Consider the following 19542-nt stretch of genomic DNA (forward strand, 5'->3'; position numbering starts at 1 on the left):
TTAGCGAGGGGCTCGAAGTCACTAGTACTGTGGCCTGATAAGAGAGATTCCCCCAGATTGCCATATCTTCAAATCTTTTATCAGGATTTATTGCCCCTGCCCCGCGATTGATTGTCTGGTCTTATCACTGACCCAGAGTCACCCTCCAATTGCTACGGTCTTGCCCCAGCTTCATCCTTGGTTCCGCGCTGATAAGTGATCTCACGGCCCTCTACCGGACCCCCGCCCTTGCACCATCTCGTTTCCCTGGAAGTCTATCATCCCAGTCCCAGCAGCTATTAATCTCCTGCACCTGGCTCGTTGCGTGGTCATTCTTGTTTCCGCTATCATCTTCTCAGTCTTGGGAACAACGTGAATTGTTGCAATGGAAGGCAATCTGCCCCAACAGCAGTGCCATCCGGCCTCCACAGCCGTGGACAAGGATGACCTGGTCATCCCAGTGAGTATTTCCGGGCACCGTTTCTCGTCTCACCTGTCCTCCTTCAAATGCCTGGGTCTTGTCTTAACCTCTTTACTTGATCCTGACGTATCGTCTGTCTGTAGATCATCGACTTCGGCCCCTTCCTTAACGGTACCCCCGCCGATAAGCACGAGGTTGCCATGTCCATCGTAGACGCCTTCAAATCCTCCGGCTTCCTTTATCTCAAAGGCCATGGCGTTCCACCATCCGTGGTTTCTCGCGTATTCGGCTCCTCCGCCCGCTTCTTCAGTCGACCCCAGGATCAAAAAGATGGTCTGTGCTGGGTTTCCCCACAGTCGAACCGTGGTTACGTCAAGACTGGGCAAGAGAAACTAAGCCTGCCCGATGACGTCCCGGGGGCTACTCGAACCACGCCCGACCTAAAGGAGACAATGGAGATTGGTCGGGAAGGGGCCGATAACCTTCATAATCAATGGCCGGACCATATTGATGAGGAGGGGAAGGACTTTAAAGAGGTGATGCTGTCGTTCTTCGACATGTGCAAGTCTCTACACACGCTGGTCATGCGGGCTATTGCGCTGGGGATGCATTTGCCGGAGCATTTCTTCGATACATATGTGGATGCGGGTGATAATAACCTTCGCCTGCTCCATTATCCTTCCGTCCCCAAGGATGTCTTCAAGCAAAATTCGGGGCAGGTCCGAGCTGGGGAACATAGTGATTATGGTTCCATCACTCTTCTTTTCCAAGATAGCCGAGGAGGGCTACAAGTCCGCAGCCCCAAGGGCACTTTTGTGGATGCGACACCAATTGCCGACACGGTAATTGTTAATGCTGGCGATTTGCTGGCGCGATGGTCCAACGATATAATCAAGAGTACCCGACACCGGGTTGTCGAGCCACCGACAGCGGTCGGAGAGGAAGGGGATGGGTCCGATTTCTACCCCGATCGGTACAGCATTGCGTACTTTTGCAATCCTAACAGTAATCAGTTCATTGAAGCCATTCCTGGGACTTACGAAGAGGAAACCCATCCTGCAAAGTACCCTGGAATCACGGCGGGTGAGTATCTGATGCAACGGCTATCAGCCACGATTTAAAAGTACTTTGCGGGCCGGTATCAAACTGGCCTCACAGCAGCGGCAGATCAGATAGTTCTCAGTGAAGTTTTGTCTAGCGGGCAGATCAATGCATCGTGGTGAACTGCCACGGTCTATACTTATCATCATACAATATCCTAACCGTTACCATTGACCCAACCTGACCTCCATTCTACTAATAACAATCGGTCAGGTACCGTTGAACGTCGTACCTACATTGTCGAGGAAACGGAAACAGAGAGGTGCTGCCTAACTATTCATGGCACATATGCTACAGTTCCTTCCCATCGTACTCTTTTTCTCTCTGAAGTGTGCTATTATACGACCTTACTTCTCTCCCCTCCTTCTCTGTTCCGCTTCCCTTTCTCATCTGTTCCTCCTCTACCTTTCACTTTGACTCTCCTCATCTCAGATCACCTGGTCTCATTTCCTTCTCCTGCCTTTTATAAATGCTAGCTTCGCTTCACTTCCTCTTCTACTGTTCCTCTTTTACTGTTTTCTTATCTCTGAACCGTATCGGATCTAGACCTCCTGTCTTACTCTGTTCTGATCATCATCTCGTACTTTCGCTTCTCTACTTACTCACATTTGTTCTAGCTTTATCCTCTCCTGATATCACCTTGCTTCCTCTCACCTGTTCTCCCGCTGCTATAAAACCTTTCCTCCACCTCTCGCTCCTCTTTCTCCCTTTCCTCTCTTTCCCTACCACTATATAAACCCCATCTTCCCTCCCGTCTCTCCATTTCTCTTCCTATTCCCTCTTAGCCTCTCCATACGATCCACAATTTCCCTTTGCTCCTTCCTTCCTTCCTCACAGTCTTTTGTTCTACCTACCTTTACACAAAGCTCCTTCGCCGGTATACCCATCCCATTCAGCGAGCCATTTTCCAATCATGGAAAGCCCACATGAGGATACGGGGCTGCCAGCAGACCCTGCGAGTCATACCACAGGACTTATAGACGTACAGATGCATCATCCGCAAGAACTTTCCCCCAAACGAGACACCTTGGACGTGAGCCAAACGCTCTTAGATTCAATTGATCGGCGCAGAGAGGCGATCGGCCACAAAGAGGCCTTCGCTCTGAGTTGTCTGGCTCTGCAGATGAACGCAAGTGAGATTATCTATGAGGAAGACCAATGACACTCACCCGTAATGCTGACTGATTGCTACTAGGGGACAAGGTTGAAAGCCTATCGTTCCCAAGTCCTTTGCCGCAAGATGACCAAGCATATTCAGGACATATCAATGGCGATGACTCTTTATTTGTCCCGGAGGCGGGCCATTTGTCTTTGGGTCTGCCATTTCCAGATGCAGTACCAAATCTTCCTGATCAAGAGATTGCCGAAATCCTTCAAGGCTACAATCAAATGAATGGCGAAATATCTCATGTTGGTCCGCCACCGCCAGGTGTACTTAGTCCGGTTCCTAGTACATCGCAAATACAAATTGGAAGCGCAGCAGGGCCTGTCGACAGAGCTGAAGATAAGGGGTCACCCAAATGTCCACCAGTTCATATATCATCATCGTCTTCATCTTCTTCTTCATCATCTTCTTGTTCACTTTTGGAGGTCACTAAAGCCTCAGTAGTCGATTTCCTGGATGTTCCGGATGACACAGAAGACCAAGATTGTCCATCAGAGTGGCCTGACGAGGAGCTTGAAGCAAGCACCAAGGGCGACTTAACGAAATCGAAGTACGTATGCTGGCAATGCACCTCAATGTGAGTATAGCTGATCTCCTTAGATTCCATGCTATTCAGCGCTGGTTTAAGGGACTTGAGAAAAAGTCCTTGGAAGATGTGATACGCTTTGAGGCAGCGAAGCAACAGGAATATGCCCGAAAGAAAAGGGTCGAAAGCAGAAAAGCGCTGGAAAGACAGGAAGAATCTAGCGACTTGGACTTGGACGAGCCAGATGTCTCAACTGCCGGACAGCTTCCCGCCGAGCAAAAGACCGAAAGCTCCGCTAAGGCTACTAACAAGCCTCAACCAAGAAGGAGACGGCATAACAGACTTTCGGCCGATGAGAAAAGAAAGAGCAAGGCACTAGGTCTCGAACTCCTTCTTGGACGTCGGAAGAAACATGAGGCGCCCGCAAAGAGACCTCGAAAACGCAAGGAAAGGGGTCCCGGCTTTGACAGTGGAAGTGGTCCAAAAAAAAGGCTAAGAGGAGGAGATTTAAAAGCAAAGAAGTATCTAGAAGCACTTCTTGCTTCAGGTGTTATCTCAGACGCGCACGAAAATGCTTCATTGGACGCAATACCTGATTCTATTGATAAAAATAAGACGAAAGCACTCACAAGACTTGTTGCTAGCATTCCTAGCGCGGATCAAAACGAGGCTAAATCCGACAAGAGGAAAGTCCTTGAAGCGACTCGGAGGTTCACAAACAGTGCAAGGAGTGATGGAAAGCTTGGCTGGAAGATCAAGGGTCTCAATACAAGCTTGTATCACTATCAGGTCTGTGAGCGCATGCTCCATTACAAGTGATGTAAGCTGACAGATGGAATAGCTTCTAGGGGCAGCTTTTATGGTAAGCAACGTACTCCGTACATATTGAGATGTAGCTAAATCAACCAGCGTGACCGCGAAAATTCACAGCAGAGTCCTTTGGGTGGACTGTTCTGTGATATAATGGGGTTAGGGAAAACAATCCAAGCCCTTGGTAAGTGCACACGGTAAGAAAATGACATGTCTAATCTGGCTCTAGCAAACATCGTAGATGGAAAACCATCTGATCCGGATGATCCTGTGAGAACAACACTCATCGTTGTTCCTTCACAGCTAGTCAGTCACTGGTATGTATAGCCGATGCTATGTGTTCAGTTCTCTGTCTAACTTTAACAGGAAAGCCCAGATTACGAAGCATTGTGACAAGAAGGCGATAGGAGAAGTTCTCATATACAAAGCGAATTCGAGACTTGAGACTCTCGATACAGTGGGTAGCTTGGAAAAATATGACGTTATGTATATACCACGCAATTACTTATGGTGCTAACGCGCTGTGCTCACAATATTGCTAGAATCACTACCTACGATGAAGTCAGGAGGTCCTATCCACCGACACAAGCCCCATCAGACAATACGAACGACGACAAGATCCAGGAGTGGTGGAATGACTTTTACGAGGAAAGAATAGGCCCACTACATCAGATCAGATTCTACCGGGTCGTCCTCGACGGTAAAAGAAATCTCTTCAGGATTCGTGGCAAAGGTCAAACTGACAGCCAGCTTACAGAGGGCCACATCATCAAAAACCACCTTTCGTCAGTGTCTGTTGCTGTTCGCGCGCTGACCGGCCGTTATAAGTGGATCCTAAGTGGTACCCCAGTGCATAAGTAAGACCACATCGAACTACTCGGCTATCAGCTGGATTTCACCATTATGCAAGTGCTAATATGCTGTTTGAAGCTACCTGGAAGAGTTCTATCCACTTTTTGACTTTCTTGGTGTCCCTCGAATCGGGAACATGGGTCATTTCATGAAACATTTCTGCAGCGTGCGTCACTCGGCATTTCACCCTGACCAATTGATATCTACTAAGACCTACTGTAGGACGATGATGGCCATGGACGCCTTGTGAATTTGCTGCGAGCTTTCTTATTTCGTCGAACACACAAAAGCCGACTTTTCTCACTGCCTGTAATCAAGCTGCCTGATGTCGGCGAAAGAATTGTCAAGGTGAAATTCTGCACTGTCGAAAGGGAGCTCTACAATGCAATATCAGAGGTGTTCATAGAAAACATCAACGGTGAGACTCACTTTCTTTTGACCCCATAACCTGTTCCCTGCAACGCGCATCTGACGATAATGTAGGGTGTGCACGTCTTGAACAGCCTAAATTGGCCCAATATCGATGTTTCTTATCGATGATCTTGATGCTGCGCATGTTTTGTAGCCATCTACTCACAACACAGCACATAGTGAAGAGGCTCTTGTCAGAGGGATATCTGATGAAGAAACTTTCTAGAATTGCCAAGGGAACCGGGGACCGAAATGACACGTCTTATAAAATAGTGCAATGGCTGGTCTCCGTGCGAATGAACACGACAGTGCTCAATGACCGTGAGAATGAAGATGTAGGCCAGTGTCTCGAAGAGCTCCATGGAGACAAGATGGCATTGGCGGCAAATTTCCGTCAATTCATGAGCGAGCTTCATGAGCAAGAGAACTGGGATGAAAGACTGGAAAGGACGAATTGCCCGAGCTGTGAATTCGTACCTGTGAACCCTGTAATCACATCATGCAAGCATTTATATTGTGAGGAGTGTTACTACTCCCTGCTGAATGACAAGAACACGATGCTTGGAAAGCCTACCTGCGGAAGTTGCCTCGATTTGATCGAGGAAGCCGCTTACTTCGAAGAACAGCCCAAGCAGGCGCAGTCCGTGCAGTCCACATCGTCGGGAGCAAAGAACAAGGAGAAAAGGCTGAAAAAGAAGACGTCGACTAAGAAAGGACCGGGAAGCGGCATGCGTCGAATTACCTGGGGACAAACCGAGTCGGACGAAGAGTCGGATGTTGACGAGGAAACGGATTGGATTAAGGCGTGCGCCCAGCACATGCCGAGTGCTAAACTTACGAAGATACGTGATATTCTTGCTACGTGGCTTGCAGAGGATTCTTCAAGCAAGGTAGTGATCTTTACTCAGTTCCTGGATTTTGTTCGGATCCTGGTCACCATGTGCAAAACGGAAGGATGGCCATCTGCCTGCGTGAGTAATCAGACCCTCAAAGCTGCATAGATCAAGACCGGCTAATGTGATACAGTTGACTGGGAAACAGCGTCTAGCAGCTCGCGAGGAGAATATGAGAGTTTTCAGCGACAAAGAGGGCCAAGTGAGGGTTCTAATAGCCAGTCTGAAGGCTGGAGGTATAGGAATCGACCTATCTGCGGCCAACAAGTGCATTCTTGTCGACTTGTGGTGGAATGAAGCTATCCAAGAGCAGGTGTGTACGCTCTAGTGATAACTAGGCATGTCCCCTGGTGCTAACGGTTTTTGCCCCAGGCCTTTTGCCGGTTGTTCCGAATTGGACAAGAAAGTACAGTGCAATTCGTTAAGCTTATTGTTGAGAGCTCCATCGACGATTACCTTCTCGATTTGCAGACGCGAAAGACTGCGGGAATAAGCAGCACAATGAGTGAAGATGTGTTGAAGGATCGAGATACAATCGAAACCCTTCTTCGGATGTTTGCACATGTGGAGAAGGACGGCAATGGAGTGCTTCACCTTCAAGCAACGACATCGTCAAGGAACGTAAGGAAGAAGACAGGGTTTCGACCCTCGTTCGGTGTCTTCTGAAGGAGCGGGATATGCGCAATGCTTGCTTTGGTTTGACTCTTTCGTTCTACAATTTGATCTCACTTTGCTGGATTGCATGCTTGCTTTGATCTTTCTATCTGTTATTTTGCATGCTCAGCAGCTAATAGGGCTTTGGAGAAACAAAGGGAAGCTAGCAGACATATAATCACACTGGATACATGCTCTTCTGATTGATTATGTTGGTTCTGGTGTGCTACAATGGAAGCAGACTGGCTGCAGCTTCAACTTCAGTTATTCAAAATGATATTAAGTCTTGAATATTTGGTGCAAACATTGACCATGAAGTAGGGGAATTCACGCGATAATCCATACGTCCAATGATGCATACAGCATCGTGTAATGGGTCTTCATATCCTTCATATCATCTATATACATATCTATGGGACGACCACTAATAAGTGCATGGCACCGTGCTCAACCGGCCCCCATCGGTCACCGTGATATTGCCATTGATATAGGCCCCCGACGCACTGGCCATCCAAAGAACCATCCCGGCAAGTTCTTGCTCGCTGCCAGCTCGAGTCAGCGGCACCACTTCCTTGGGGAAGGATCCATCCGAGACTCCCTGATCTTCGAATCCGAAACTGGACGTTGTCATCTCAGACAGATACAAACCCGGGGCGAGGCCATTCACACGAATATGGTACGGCGTCAGAGTTGTGGACAGAATCTTGATCAGATGATTTACCGCCGCCTTGGAGAGATTATACGCGACGTTAAATGCCACGCGCCGATTATAGGCCGCGATGGAACTGGTGATGATAACCTGGGCCGTTGGCGCGGCGGGTTGGTTCTTCACCGGGGCCGGCCTCTTCTTATTCGCTGCGTCGAGCAAGGGCAGAAATGCCAGGACGGTATAGTACGTCCCCGTGACATTCACATCCATGACGCTCGAAACCTCTTGCATGGGGAAGGACCACAGATGGTCGCGAATCTCGGCAAGACTTGGGCTCGACCCGTCGGGCTTGGGGCCGGGGGGACGCATGGTCGTGTCGCCCACGACTCCACTGTTTGCTATGAGCAGATTGACATGATCTGTCTGTGCGGCAATCGTATCATAGGCGGCCTGTAAGGACTCCTTTGATGAGATATCGGCCCGGACTGGGATGATCGAGTCTTTCTTGCTGAGGGCCGCTGTCTCCCGCAAGGATTCCTCGCGACGGCCCAGGATGAAGACCTTGGAGGCCCCGTTTTCGGCGAGAGTGAGGGCCATGGTCCGACCCAGGCCTACGGATGGAAGCAGTCAGTTCTAAATGGAATCGGGCTGCCAGAGAGGTATGGCCGGACGTACCGCTACCACCACCGGTAACGATGGCCACCAGTCCGTCGACCGAGAAGAGCTGCGAGGATTGAAGATGCGACATGGTATAGTCCCGTCAATCTTGCTGCTTGCTTGTTTGCTTGCTTGCGGGAATGTGTGTGCCAGAGAAGACCGGAGACGTGGTGACGGCTCCTTGCTTGTTCCGGCGTGCCCACGCGGGGCACCGCCGATCAACCGATACCGGCAATCTTTATCCTGCTTGCCATCTGCTCTGCTTTCCTCCATCTCTGCGACCCACGGAGTGTTGCACTTGCACAGTTGGCGGGCATCCCGAGAGCAGCACTTCCGGTGCAAATTTTACGATCGAGGCTGTCTATGGTGAGAGTCCATTGCAGCACAGGAGGCGCGACGCCTTAGATGCTACCTGTCCTAGCCAGGCCGCGTTCAAACATCGGTCCATTATCAATCAGCTCCCCGTCTCCAAGGTCTTTTGCTCCAAAGTCGTGCGACTGTCTGGTCGGACTCCGAATCCGTGGGAAACAATTTCCGCCAGGGCCACCTGCGCGACGTCACAATCACCGAGACAGGGTCCGCATGTCAGATGTCCCCCAACAACCTAATGTGGTCGCGGTGAGTAAATTAATTGAGTTCCTGTTATACATCTCCCTGTGTGCGAAGCACCATGATGATGGTGCTCTGGGTGTGCTGCTTTTGGCCTGACATCTGCAGAATATCCAGGGATGCATCCATAGACATTTCCAATCGGATCCGGTGTCTGCGAGAGTAATGGGCTACGATCCTACCACCAGTCCGACTTATCTGATGGATCTACAGAGTACCAATATCTTGAAAAATGGTGTTGGCGCATAGTAGCTCCTTGGCAGTCGTCCCACCAAGTCCGCTTTGTACATGTCCTTGAGCCACATGGTGGAAGTGATGACCGTATCGATCCCTTGCAAGGAACCCTTCACGCATTGTGGCTCGATTGAAATAGCCTGCCTCTTGAGTGATTACATGGTGGGCCTGGCAATGAGTTTTTCATTGTATCCCACACTTCCGTCGCCTTCCGTCAGGCCATGGTTGTTGGGAGGTTACATCCACGCGCATCCGGACTCCGACAACAGCCCCTCTGTTTCGTCGAGTACAAACAGGATCCTGGCCTCGATTATGACGATAGATCGATTGCGTCACAGACGGGTTGCGACGTGACGAACACGACGTGCGGATTAGCCGTGTATTTATGTACCTGCCGGGTGCCTGTCTGCTTCCGAATCCCAACACGCTGTGGATGTTTAGCTTTCTGGAGTACAACCGTTGATCAGGATGGCTTCGTACCGATTTCTCCTGCTGAGCTCCCTGGGATCTCTGCCCTTGGCTCTGGCACATCCCGGCCTCAACATTGTTCGAGCAGCGAACACGACCAGCGTTGGGCCGAGCGTCGCATCTAATGCTACTGTCCCTGCCACTGCCACCGCTCCTGCCAATGTCACTGCCCCGCCGGTGGTGACATACTCTACCACCCAAGCCCATACCCCATTCACTGGAGTGCCGACCACCACTGGGGCACTGACCGCTGGCCCTGTCGGTCCTGGTATTGCTCCCCAGGGTATCAACCCGACGGCTACCACATATCCCAGTGATGGACAGCTCCATAATCCCCAGCCGGGTCCGTATATCCCAGCTGGAGGGGTTGGAACAAACGGGGAGACCCCTGTGTACAACGCAAAGAGTGACTTTGACTACGAATCTTTGGTAGGTCTATATCGTCTTGACTCTCTGCCCTATGCTTCTGCTAACAGAACCAGGCCCTCGCATTGTACCAGGAGTACATCGAACTCGACCTCTTTCACGATGGACTGGCTCGCTTCTCTGCGGAAGACTTCACTGCTGCTGGATTGACGGCGGAAGATCGCTTTTTGATCGAGTTCATGGCGGATCAAGAAGTTGGCCATGCGACCATGTTGACCAATATTTTGGGCGCCGAGGCCCCCCGGCAGTGCAACTACATATACCCCTACACCACCGTTTCAGAGTTCCTGGACTTCTGCCAGAAGCTTACCCGCTTTGGGGAAGCTGGTGTCTATGGATTCCTGTCTCATCTGGACTCCCGCGAAGCTGCAACGCTTCTGACGTTGTCCATTACCACGGAAGCTCGCCAGCAGATGATCTTCCGGCAATTCGAGGGCCTCTTCCCGATGCCGGTGTGGTTTGAGGTCGGGGTTCCACAATCATGGGCGTGGACGTTGCTTGCTCCCTATATCAGCTCCTGCCCGGAGAACCAGACGCGCCTGGCATGGCAGAACTTCCCCGCGCTGTCGATCCTGAACCAGCCGAACCCAGTCCGGATCAACGGCGCTGAGGCATGGAGGGAGACCATCAGCAATGGGACGAACGCGCTGAACAGCACCGCCGTTCCCAGCTCCCAAACCTGCCTGAACTCCGACACTGTTGGTGTTGACTGCTCGCCCGCCATCACCCACAACCGCACGAACCCCCTGTCGTGGCCAGGCCGGGAGGTCTACCTGTCCTGGGAAGCACCCGGGCAGCCAGTTGGACCGAACAACAGCTATGTCACCTCGACAAATGCTGGAGCGCCGAAATATGTCGCGTGGGTGACGCAGCTGAACGTGACCTACTCCGAGTTGACTCTCAATGGCTCGCGGGCAGGATCGACCATCCAGCCCAGCGTGGAGACCTACGCCGGGGATCCGGCCATCAACGGTACCGTGTTCATTGCCATTACAGATACTGATCTCTATGTGACCCCGTTTAACATCACCATGTTGAACCCTCATGTGGTTGCTGGGCCGGCTCTCTACCAGTCTGGATAATGCAGCTGCTCAAAAGCAGCGGAGGGGGTGATAATTGGTCATGGAAGGCGGAATGAGAGGACTACTTCATAATCATAATGTCTAGGATGTTTACAATGCTGGTATTTTGGAGCTGAATGTTCGTAGCGAAATGCAATTTGTAGCGCCAGGACACACCATGACGGCTAACCCCGCTTAAGTCCGGCGGTGATACATCATTTGAAGTGGACACCTGAGCTGTCCCACGTCAAAGCATTTCCCTGCTCCCATTTCCAACGCGAACCTACACCTTCCATCGCAACGAAATATTTACCCGCATCTACGGGATACTGCAACATGGAGGGCCCGAGAAACCGAAAACAGCGACGAGCTGCAGCTGCCGCGACTACTCCCAGCGACACGTTTGATCCCTCCTCGGTCCCCCTCGCGCGCCCGAATCCTTCGTCGAAACCCAAAGGAAAGACCTTGGTGGATATCATCGCTGAGAGACAAAAGGAGCTTCTGGGCCAAGGAAATCTGCCTGCTGGCGGCTCCGGCCTGGGTCCAGGGACCCGGCTGGTGACCATGGACCCAGCGACCGGGGAGATTTCCGGCCTCGACGCATCAGAGCTTACGGACATGGGAAGAATCCAGGAGATCACGGAAGACACCTCGTCAAACGATGAGACGCTGGATGAGGGGAAGGGAACGGCTTCCGATCATCCCATTCCGCCCGTCATCGACACGCTGCTGCTCTCCGTGCCCCTGACCACCCTCCATCTGACTCTCGCCTACCTCGCCGCCCATCAATATGCCGAGACCATCGAACTGGAAAACCTCGTGCGCGAGTCCGTATTCGTCGCCTTTCCGATGCTGACGTTACTCATCCACCTCGCTCACGGACACATCGTCTCGTTCATTGGCAGCACAGCCAAGTCCGAAACGATCTCGCTGTTCCCCTGGGACAGTGACAAGCTGACGTTAGCCTTCTTCCGCAAACTGCTCTTCCCGCCGACCTTACGTACCTCGATCTTCCTCCCGCTTGCCGTGATGCTTGGCTGTAAGCTGATGGTCATCACCAACGAGGACCCGTACTACGCCGTGATGAAAGGGGCCCCAGCCGTGGGGACCATCTGGATATGGAGCGTGTTGGAGGTGCCCTTTGGGGCGGCCGCGATCGGGGCATTGGGGCCGCTTGTGTGGGGGGTGTGGTGGAAAGGCTATGGGATAATCTGACGTGCTGGGGGGTTATCATGGATTCACGCCCGGATCGCGCGGTTTGCGCGGCCGTTAGGTGACGCCGTCGCTATCGCCGCATGGAAGGAGTTGCATCCTAGTACGACATGCTTGGTCCGGGATTCGGTGCCTCGGTTACGATGGTCGAGACGCTATCACCGGTCGGGGTCGAGTTGCACAGCGATGGGTATGAGTCCTGCCCGACCAATTCATCACGTCACGGCAGGCACAGACCGAATCGTCCTTGTTTACCGCCATGTCTACGGCTATCACATTTGCTTAGATCTACATTGGTACGCGCCGGAGCCGATGTTGTGCGACATTGGTTGCTTCATCACAGCACGTGTCGCAGAAGTCGGTGACCAAGTTTGCGAACATCGCCGATGAGTTTTTAGCCGTGATCCCCGCCGGGCTTCAGTTATGGCCATACTAGATGTTGAGGCCCATTACATGTGAAGATGCCAACCCTGCACAATTGGGTCGATTGAGTGGAGATGGAAGTTAAATGAGGGGGAACCCAAAAAATCAGAGAAAATGCAATTAACAGTCCATTTCAGGATTTACTTGGATTCGGGCTGCGCACCGCAGTATACTTTGCTAGATCCTCGACTCGGGGTGAGTGAATGACTATCATTGCGACGGTGTAAATTGGATCTCCTACCCCTCCTGGCGGTCGGCCGACGTGGCATTGCAGTTGAGGGGGAGACCGTTGCGACTAGTGTCTCCTCCCTGCAACCCTTGGGCTGGATCCAGGCAGCAGGATGGTCCGTTGGTGCATGGGTGCTGGGCCATGAGGTTGGGGAGCTGGCCGGGAGAAGATTACCGAGGCGAGGAGCTACGAACAAGCGGTGGTCCAGGAATCCCGGCCTGGCGTGACATGGCGGCGTTAGTGGCTCTTCGGCTGCAGCTAGTCACTGGCGGTGTCACATGACATGCAGCCTAGAGACGAGACGAGGAGACGAGGAGACGAGCAGACCAGGATCCGAGGATAGGATTGCATCCCGGTGATGGGGATATCCTGGATCCTGTCCACAGTCTCCTGCGTGGTTGGGAAAGCATGACGGCGGACCCAATCCGATGACATGCCGATCAGCGGGCGGGTGTCACTGCCAGCGCCAGTACCCAGTGGTCAGGTCAGGAAGGATTGGATCTAGATCGTCCAGGATGTTCAGCACGAGGCTCTGCCACCGTGCCACCCGGATCAATCCCAAACTGGCAAGACCCGAGTGTCCGGGCGAGAGAATCCAGGAAATGGAAGCGATGAGGATCGGATTCCTGGTCCAGCTTGACGAACGCATCAACCTGGTTAGGCAAGTCGGAATAAGCCGTGGGATCCGACAAAGCAAAACCATCCGGTTCAATAGTCGGGACGGATCCAGCTGGATGACAGCCGCTGGGTGTAACCTTCCGCAAGAGGACTGTCTCGAAGGACAATTCGATTGTGCGGCCAGCGATGTATAGCCCCGACCAAGCCTAACTATGGAGTACTATGTACTATGTACTAGTTCGGCTGTGGTGTCGTCATGGCGTAGTGGCATCCATTTCTCCGAAGATCATAGGAAGACCGACGGGAATGAGGCGCAGATCCGTCGATAACCCGAACGTGCTCCGAAATCCTAAGAACGAGCGAGCATCGCATCGCATTATCCCATCCACTGTGGCAACGTTGTGGCGCAAAGCTGAGGTGACTTGACTATCAGGGTTCAGATAGGAGAAAATGGGGGGGACTAAATCGCGACTATTGCGAGACTAGTCCGGCTGGGCTCAACTTGCTCAACTTTAGCTCAAGATTGGTCATGGAGACATTCCAGCTAGAACCCATGATTTCTTTCCTTTTCTTTTTTTTTCTTTTCTTGTCGAATACGTGGTGTCATGATAACGAAAATAGTAACCTACGCGATCAGACTTAGCAGTACTTTTGTTCGAGATACTAAGTAAAGAAAGGAAAGACTAGATAGTACTCCATAACAGGCTAGCCTATTCCAGCGGGGATACTAGACAGTAGGGAGTATTTTCTCGAACCCTGGTTCGAAATAGATTAACAGAAATAGTGGGACGGGGTACAAAGTAGATTGGAGGAAAATTGAAGGATTCATGGCGCACGAACCACGCTGTCATTATCTGTTTCGAGTCTGGCTCTTCCTCCTTCGGACTCCGGAGTTGCTCCTGCTAGAATTTAGATAGAACACAATAGAAAGGGGAATAAATTAGAAAGGGTAAAATGGAGTAATTTAAGGTATATTATATTAATGTATATTATATTAAAATCAATAAATCATAGAGGAAATTGGGGATTATCACAAGATCGCATTTCTCCAAAACCCGATCCCAAGAAGTAGAAACTAAAGAAACAGATCATCTCGGACAGAGTTCAAACCCACCCAAGTAACCCACCCACCCAACAAACCTAAACCAGACCCAGACCCAGATCGGAATATGATCCCATCATACAGAATAGAGTACTCCGTACTACAAACTCATCAGCAGACAGATACAAAAAAGAAACAACCAGAAAAAAATAAAACAAAGGAAGGGAAAAGAACAAGCTATCACCTTGCATGAGGAATTTCCCCAACCATGGTACGGAATCCGGATGAGGAAAAGGATAACTTTATTCTGGTTATCAACTTATCTTTGGCTGAACCTTGTGTATACATCGCAGCTGAGGTCTTTCAGCAGATTTCATAAATAACACAGAGAAGATTTTTGGAGCAAACATTACATCCGACCTAGTTAGTGTACAGTGTAGACAATGTACACCTACATCAACATACATACACGAACTGCCGCATGATCAGTACCTGTACCTGTACCTGTACCTATAGTGCATCTGTCACTCACCTACACTGCAGTCTGCACAAGAGTACAGAAAGTAGATCGAATGAAAACTCCACCACCACAACCACCACCACCCGATCCCACCAAAACCACATGTGAATTCTCGACTCAACTACATGACATATCCTGCATCCCATCACCATCCCATGAAGAAGTAATATACCTCGGTATCATCACCTCATCCACCACAGTAAACTCCCAAGTATGAACCCCTTACAGAACGGAACAGAAGCAAACCCTTCACGGCAGCGGCGCCGCCATTTCAAACCAGCCCAGCTACCTATCTACCAGCCCGGTCCAGTCATCTCCAGGTAGGGGGGGGGTATCTGCGGGGATGTAATGGATACCGTATCCTGGTCTATATTATTTATCCTGGGGTATATTACCTGACCTTGTAGGCGAGGCGGGTATGATGTACCTCCCATACCGTGAAATTATCATGGGCAGATATGTACATGGATTTGGATATGGATATGGAATGGACACGGGCCTTTCGTTTATTCCACTAGATACTAGATAGGTAGGTAGGTAGGTAGGTAGGTACCTAATCAGCAGTCTAGTGCTAGGTAGGGGGTAGAGGTAGAGGTAGAGGTAGGAATCCAAGAACCAGGTTAGGTTGGGATGGGTTGGGTGGAGGTATACCCCTCCATCTTAGCTTACCCCCCATGGCCCCAACCCCAACTCTGATAATATTATCCCTGACTGAAAATGAAATTTATCCTACCGAGCGAATGGGAAGTATGCCCGCGTAAATCATCCCTACCCATCCCTACCATACCAGTTTACCTATACCCAACCCCAAACATTAACTACCTACTCAAGCAACATACACCCCAGAATACTCCACAAAACCAAACGTGAAGAAAGAGAACTTTTCAGTTCTGACAGCAAACAATATCCTAGTATCTTAGCATTCATCCCCAGTATCACATCACATCATACCCTGTCTTGTTCGTCCTGTCCGAGCCGGTTATTTTAATTTGGGCGGCTGGGGAAGGACAGGGGCAGGACTGGGAATAATGGATGGGAGGGGGAGGGAGACATACCCCATCCTATACTGGTTTCTCTTAGTCTCTCTTTTCTGTCCAATTCACTGAATCATTGACAGGGATTGATATTACCTACAACTAGAACTAAGAAGACTAGACTAAGACTACGACTAGAACTGAGGGTGTGGTTGAATCTAATCTAATTATTAATTAACTAATTAACCCACTTACAGTAGTGACCTAGTGAACGCTCAGTCAGTGCGTAGTGACATGACATACACGTGTAAGCCTGAAGTAAGATACTCTGTATTCTGTACTCTGTACTGGTAAATGTCACACAAAAACGGACATGGCACTAGCCGCCTGCATCGACCGCAACCAACGGCCGCGCGTTGATTGGTGCTGCGCCACAGATGGCAGCGGCATATTATTCTCGGTATTCTAACAATTTCCTTATGTGACTATGTGACAATATCCATTATAATATCCATAGAATATATATAATATCCATATAATACCATTATGTACGAGTCAAACGAACCAGCGTCTGTCCCAACGCCAACCCCGCCTATATTCTTAACGCCATATGTACCGTCGTCCCCAAGTGGAATGACTCAAACCGTGATGCGCCCTTTATGCATGATCCCGACCGCCTGGAGACTAGTCCCCTTATACCGCGCCAGTAGCGAACTCACTATCTCCCGATAGGTGTTCATCTGCGCCAGCTTGAACCGCTGAATCTTCCCACTCGCCGTCCGCGGGATCTCCTCCACGAAAATCACCCCCCCATCCAGCGCCTTGTAGCTGGCCAATTGCCCCCGCGCGAACATGTACACGTCCTCCGGCGTCAACCGGCTGCTCGTTAGGTCCTTGGCGCGCACCACGAACGCCCGAGGCAATTCCGTGCTGCCATCTCCCGACGTAACCCCAATCACCGCCGCGTCTGCGATCTCCGGGTGTTTGAGGAGCACCGCCTCGACCTCCGCCGGGGCCACCTGCCATCTGCATGTCACATTCACGTTAGTTTGGTCCTAGTGGCAGGCACTGTGCAGGAAGGGGTTGGCTTACCCTCGCACTTTGATCAGCTCCTTCGTGCGGCCATAGATGTAGTACACCCCGCCACTAACATATGCAACGTCGCCAGTGCGAAACCACCCTTGCTCGTCTTTGGCGTCCGACCGGCCCTTATATCCACTCAGAAGTCCACCCCCGCGGACGTAGAGCTCACCGGGCCTGTTTTCCCCGAGTATCAGGTTGCCATCCTGCCCGACCAGCCGCACCTCGTACCCCGCCAGCAGCCGGCCAATACTGCCTGCATTGGCCTGCTCACCGTACCGATTCTGGAACACGACACCCACTTCGGTCATTCCCCACAGCTGGGAGGCGGAGGCGTGGAGAGGGAGGAGTTCCCCGAAGCGCTGCATGGCGGCGGCGTCGATGGGGGCGCCGGCGACTCCGACGTAACGCAGCGACGACAGATAGTCCGCCACGGGCAAGGCGGAGCGATTGAAGGTGTGAATCATGGCCGGGACCATGTAGGTTTCGGTAATACGATACTGATACACCGCCGCCACGAACTGGGTCAGTTCGAATCGCGACAGCACAAACAAGGGCTGGCCATATCGGATGGGGAACAGGTGGGTCCACAGGGCGCCAAACATATGGAACATGGGCAGGGACATGAGTCGGGTCACCTCGTATGGCACATCGTAATGGATGCTGAGATGATGTGATACCATGGCATGGTGGGACATGAAGGCGGCCTTGGGCAGGCCTCCGGTCCCGCTGGTGGAGAACATGGCGGCCGGAGTGGATTTGGCGATATGCTCGTCATTGAAGGCCACCCAATCATTTTCGCCGTAGGCAAGGAGCTGGGCGAAGTTAATGAAAGAGCCATCCCCACTGCTCGGGAGATACGGTGCGCCGGCACCAGCATAGGCCATTGGACTGGCCAGCAAATGTTGGGCGACATGATCACCTGCAGATTCATCCAGCAGGCACACCTGGCTGGGCAGAATGCCCCGGTCGGCTGACACGCTCAGGACGGTAGGCAATGCATCGCGGGACGTGATGATCAGTTTCGGCTCTGCCAGTTGCAGAATATGTTCTAACTCTTGCGGTTGGCTGCGCGCGTTCGAACCCATAAACACGCCGCCGGCGCCGATGATACTATAGAAGAGTGCGGGGTATATGATCTAATCCATGAGTCAGTGAGTCAGTGAAGTAGGAGACATGGAGGGGTAGGAGGAGTAAATTAAACTCGAACATTAATAATAAAATAAAATAAAATTAAGGGAACAAGAGAGGGTGGGTGGGGGGAGGGGGAAGGAGGCCTATGGTTCAGGGGAGGAACAATGTATGGCGCAGACCCTACGGGACAGGAGCTTGAACTTACACTGTTTCCCAAGTGGACCAAAACACAATCGCCTCTCTGCACATGGTGGGCTTTCAGGCCAGCAATCAGCGTCCGGACCAGCGTCTCAAACTGCCGCGCGTTGAACGACCGCGACGGGTTCTCGGCATCAATGAACAATGGGCGTTCGGGATCATAGTGGACAGGCCCCCGAAACGCAAAGGTCAACAAGTCGGTGTAGGTGCCATTGGGGTTGCTGGCAGTGGTGGTAATGTTGTGGTGCTGGTTGCCCACCACATTGGGGCACGCTTCCCAAAGTCCCATCGTTGGGGAATTAATTGGTTGTCCGTGAAGGACCGTAGGTGAATCGGTGGGAAAAAAGGAGTGGAAACCAAGGGGGAAGAGGGGGAGGGAATTGGGGGGGGCACAGGAGTCAGTCAAGTCACTCAGCCAGGTGAAGTCCTTCCCGAGTCAGGGCTTGGATAGCTGGGCGCTGGCAGGGACGAGCAGAAGGTAAAAAAATGACACCAGAATATATCCCCGAAACGAATGAAGGGGAATTCCGGGGCGATAAATATATCACCATGGTGCTCGAGAATCGTCGCCTTTGTCATGCTGGCGGTTTCAAAAAGTCAAAAGGATTCTGGGCCAGCAGAGGAATTCCAGTTTCGCGGGCGACGCGATGGGGGTTGATTTGGAATCATTCCAGCGTGGCGCCCAGCCGGCTCCGCTCAGATCGAGTCGCTGATCCTTCTCCGGCCCACGGGAGACGCTTGCGCTCTTCGGTCGAATGACAGTCGCCGATTGCAGTTCAGATCTCGGCCGGTGGGGCTCCTCTTCATCGCCGGGTGGGCAAAAAGCAACTTCCAGGCGAACAGGTCCCGTCATGCAGACGAACTCGCTCCCCTTCCCTCCAGCCCTCCATGATCTTCCTCCCATCCTACCCACCCCCCAGAGTCCCCATAACTTAAACCAATATTGGGCACCCTTCAGCCCGACCAGATCCTGAACAATGCCCCCTCAGGGTCCCTCCCATTGGAGCGTCCACCTTCCCCCCCCGGTCATGACGCCTCCATCATGTCTTCTTCAGACTCGCCTCGTGCAGCTGAATCCCGGCTAGATCTTCCGTCTTGGGAACCTAACTAGCGTTCGCCATGATGGACGACGACGCCTGCCCGGCCTGGCCTTCTGATATCAGCGGTATCCACTCGCCTGACCCATGCTAGGCTGA

At 51.7% G+C, this 19542-nt stretch overlaps 6 protein-coding genes across 6 annotated transcripts; 4 read left to right on the forward strand and 2 right to left on the reverse strand.

The window, feature by feature from the left end:
• Window positions 1-5: 5 nt before the first annotated feature.
• On the forward strand, window positions 6-1746 carry BO80DRAFT_124274 (isopenicillin N synthase family dioxygenase). Its single transcript, XM_025713520.1, has 3 exons — window positions 6-288; window positions 361-439; window positions 544-1746. Exons 2-3 carry the CDS (start codon window positions 365-367, stop codon window positions 1519-1521), a joined length of 1053 nt encoding a protein of 350 aa, XP_025573785.1. The 5' UTR covers window positions 6-288; window positions 361-364; the 3' UTR covers window positions 1522-1746.
• Window positions 1747-2414: 668 nt separating this feature from the next.
• Window positions 2415-6824, forward strand: BO80DRAFT_446437 (putative SNF2 family helicase; the record flags this gene model as incomplete). The annotated part of the gene is made up of 15 exons (XM_025721553.1): window positions 2415-2634; window positions 2697-2915; window positions 3111-3216; window positions 3267-3981; window positions 4034-4054; window positions 4102-4186; window positions 4232-4319; window positions 4369-4488; window positions 4545-4702; window positions 4760-4859; window positions 4933-5020; window positions 5077-5272; window positions 5338-6236; window positions 6292-6471; window positions 6531-6824. 15 exons carry the CDS (start codon window positions 2415-2417, stop codon window positions 6822-6824), a joined length of 3489 nt encoding a protein of 1162 aa, XP_025573786.1.
• A 273-nt stretch (window positions 6825-7097) lies between these two features.
• On the reverse strand, window positions 7098-8266 carry BO80DRAFT_385187 (SDR family NAD(P)-dependent oxidoreductase). Its single transcript, XM_025716978.1, has 2 exons — window positions 8137-8266; window positions 7098-8072 (listed from the first exon to the last, which is right to left on the reverse strand). Exons 1-2 carry the CDS (start codon window positions 8207-8209, stop codon window positions 7237-7239), a joined length of 909 nt encoding a protein of 302 aa, XP_025573787.1. The 5' UTR covers window positions 8210-8266; the 3' UTR covers window positions 7098-7236.
• An 861-nt stretch (window positions 8267-9127) lies between these two features.
• BO80DRAFT_124293 (uncharacterized protein) lies at window positions 9128-11018 on the forward strand. The gene is made up of 2 exons (XM_025713521.1): window positions 9128-9858; window positions 9912-11018. Exons 1-2 carry the CDS (start codon window positions 9430-9432, stop codon window positions 10935-10937), a joined length of 1455 nt encoding a protein of 484 aa, XP_025573788.1. The 5' UTR covers window positions 9128-9429; the 3' UTR covers window positions 10938-11018.
• A 234-nt stretch (window positions 11019-11252) lies between these two features.
• Window positions 11253-12131, forward strand: BO80DRAFT_456488 (uncharacterized protein; the record flags this gene model as incomplete). Its single annotated transcript, XM_025722174.1, has 1 exon — window positions 11253-12131. One exon carries the CDS (start codon window positions 11253-11255, stop codon window positions 12129-12131), a length of 879 nt encoding a protein of 292 aa, XP_025573789.1.
• Window positions 12132-16572: 4441 nt separating this feature from the next.
• afeA (adenylate-forming enzyme AfeA) lies at window positions 16573-18635 on the reverse strand (the record flags this gene model as incomplete). The annotated part of the gene is made up of 3 exons (XM_025721554.1): window positions 16573-16960; window positions 17027-18153; window positions 18354-18635. The coding sequence occupies 3 exons, from the start codon at window positions 18633-18635 to the stop codon at window positions 16573-16575; spliced, it is 1797 nt and encodes a 598-aa protein (XP_025573790.1).
• Window positions 18636-19542: the final 907 nt, after the last annotated feature.

Source organism: Aspergillus ibericus (genome assembly GCF_003184845.1).
Source record: "Aspergillus ibericus CBS 121593 unplaced genomic scaffold BO80scaffold_28, whole genome shotgun sequence".
Taxonomy (NCBI): Eukaryota; Fungi; Ascomycota; class Eurotiomycetes; order Eurotiales; family Aspergillaceae; genus Aspergillus; species Aspergillus ibericus.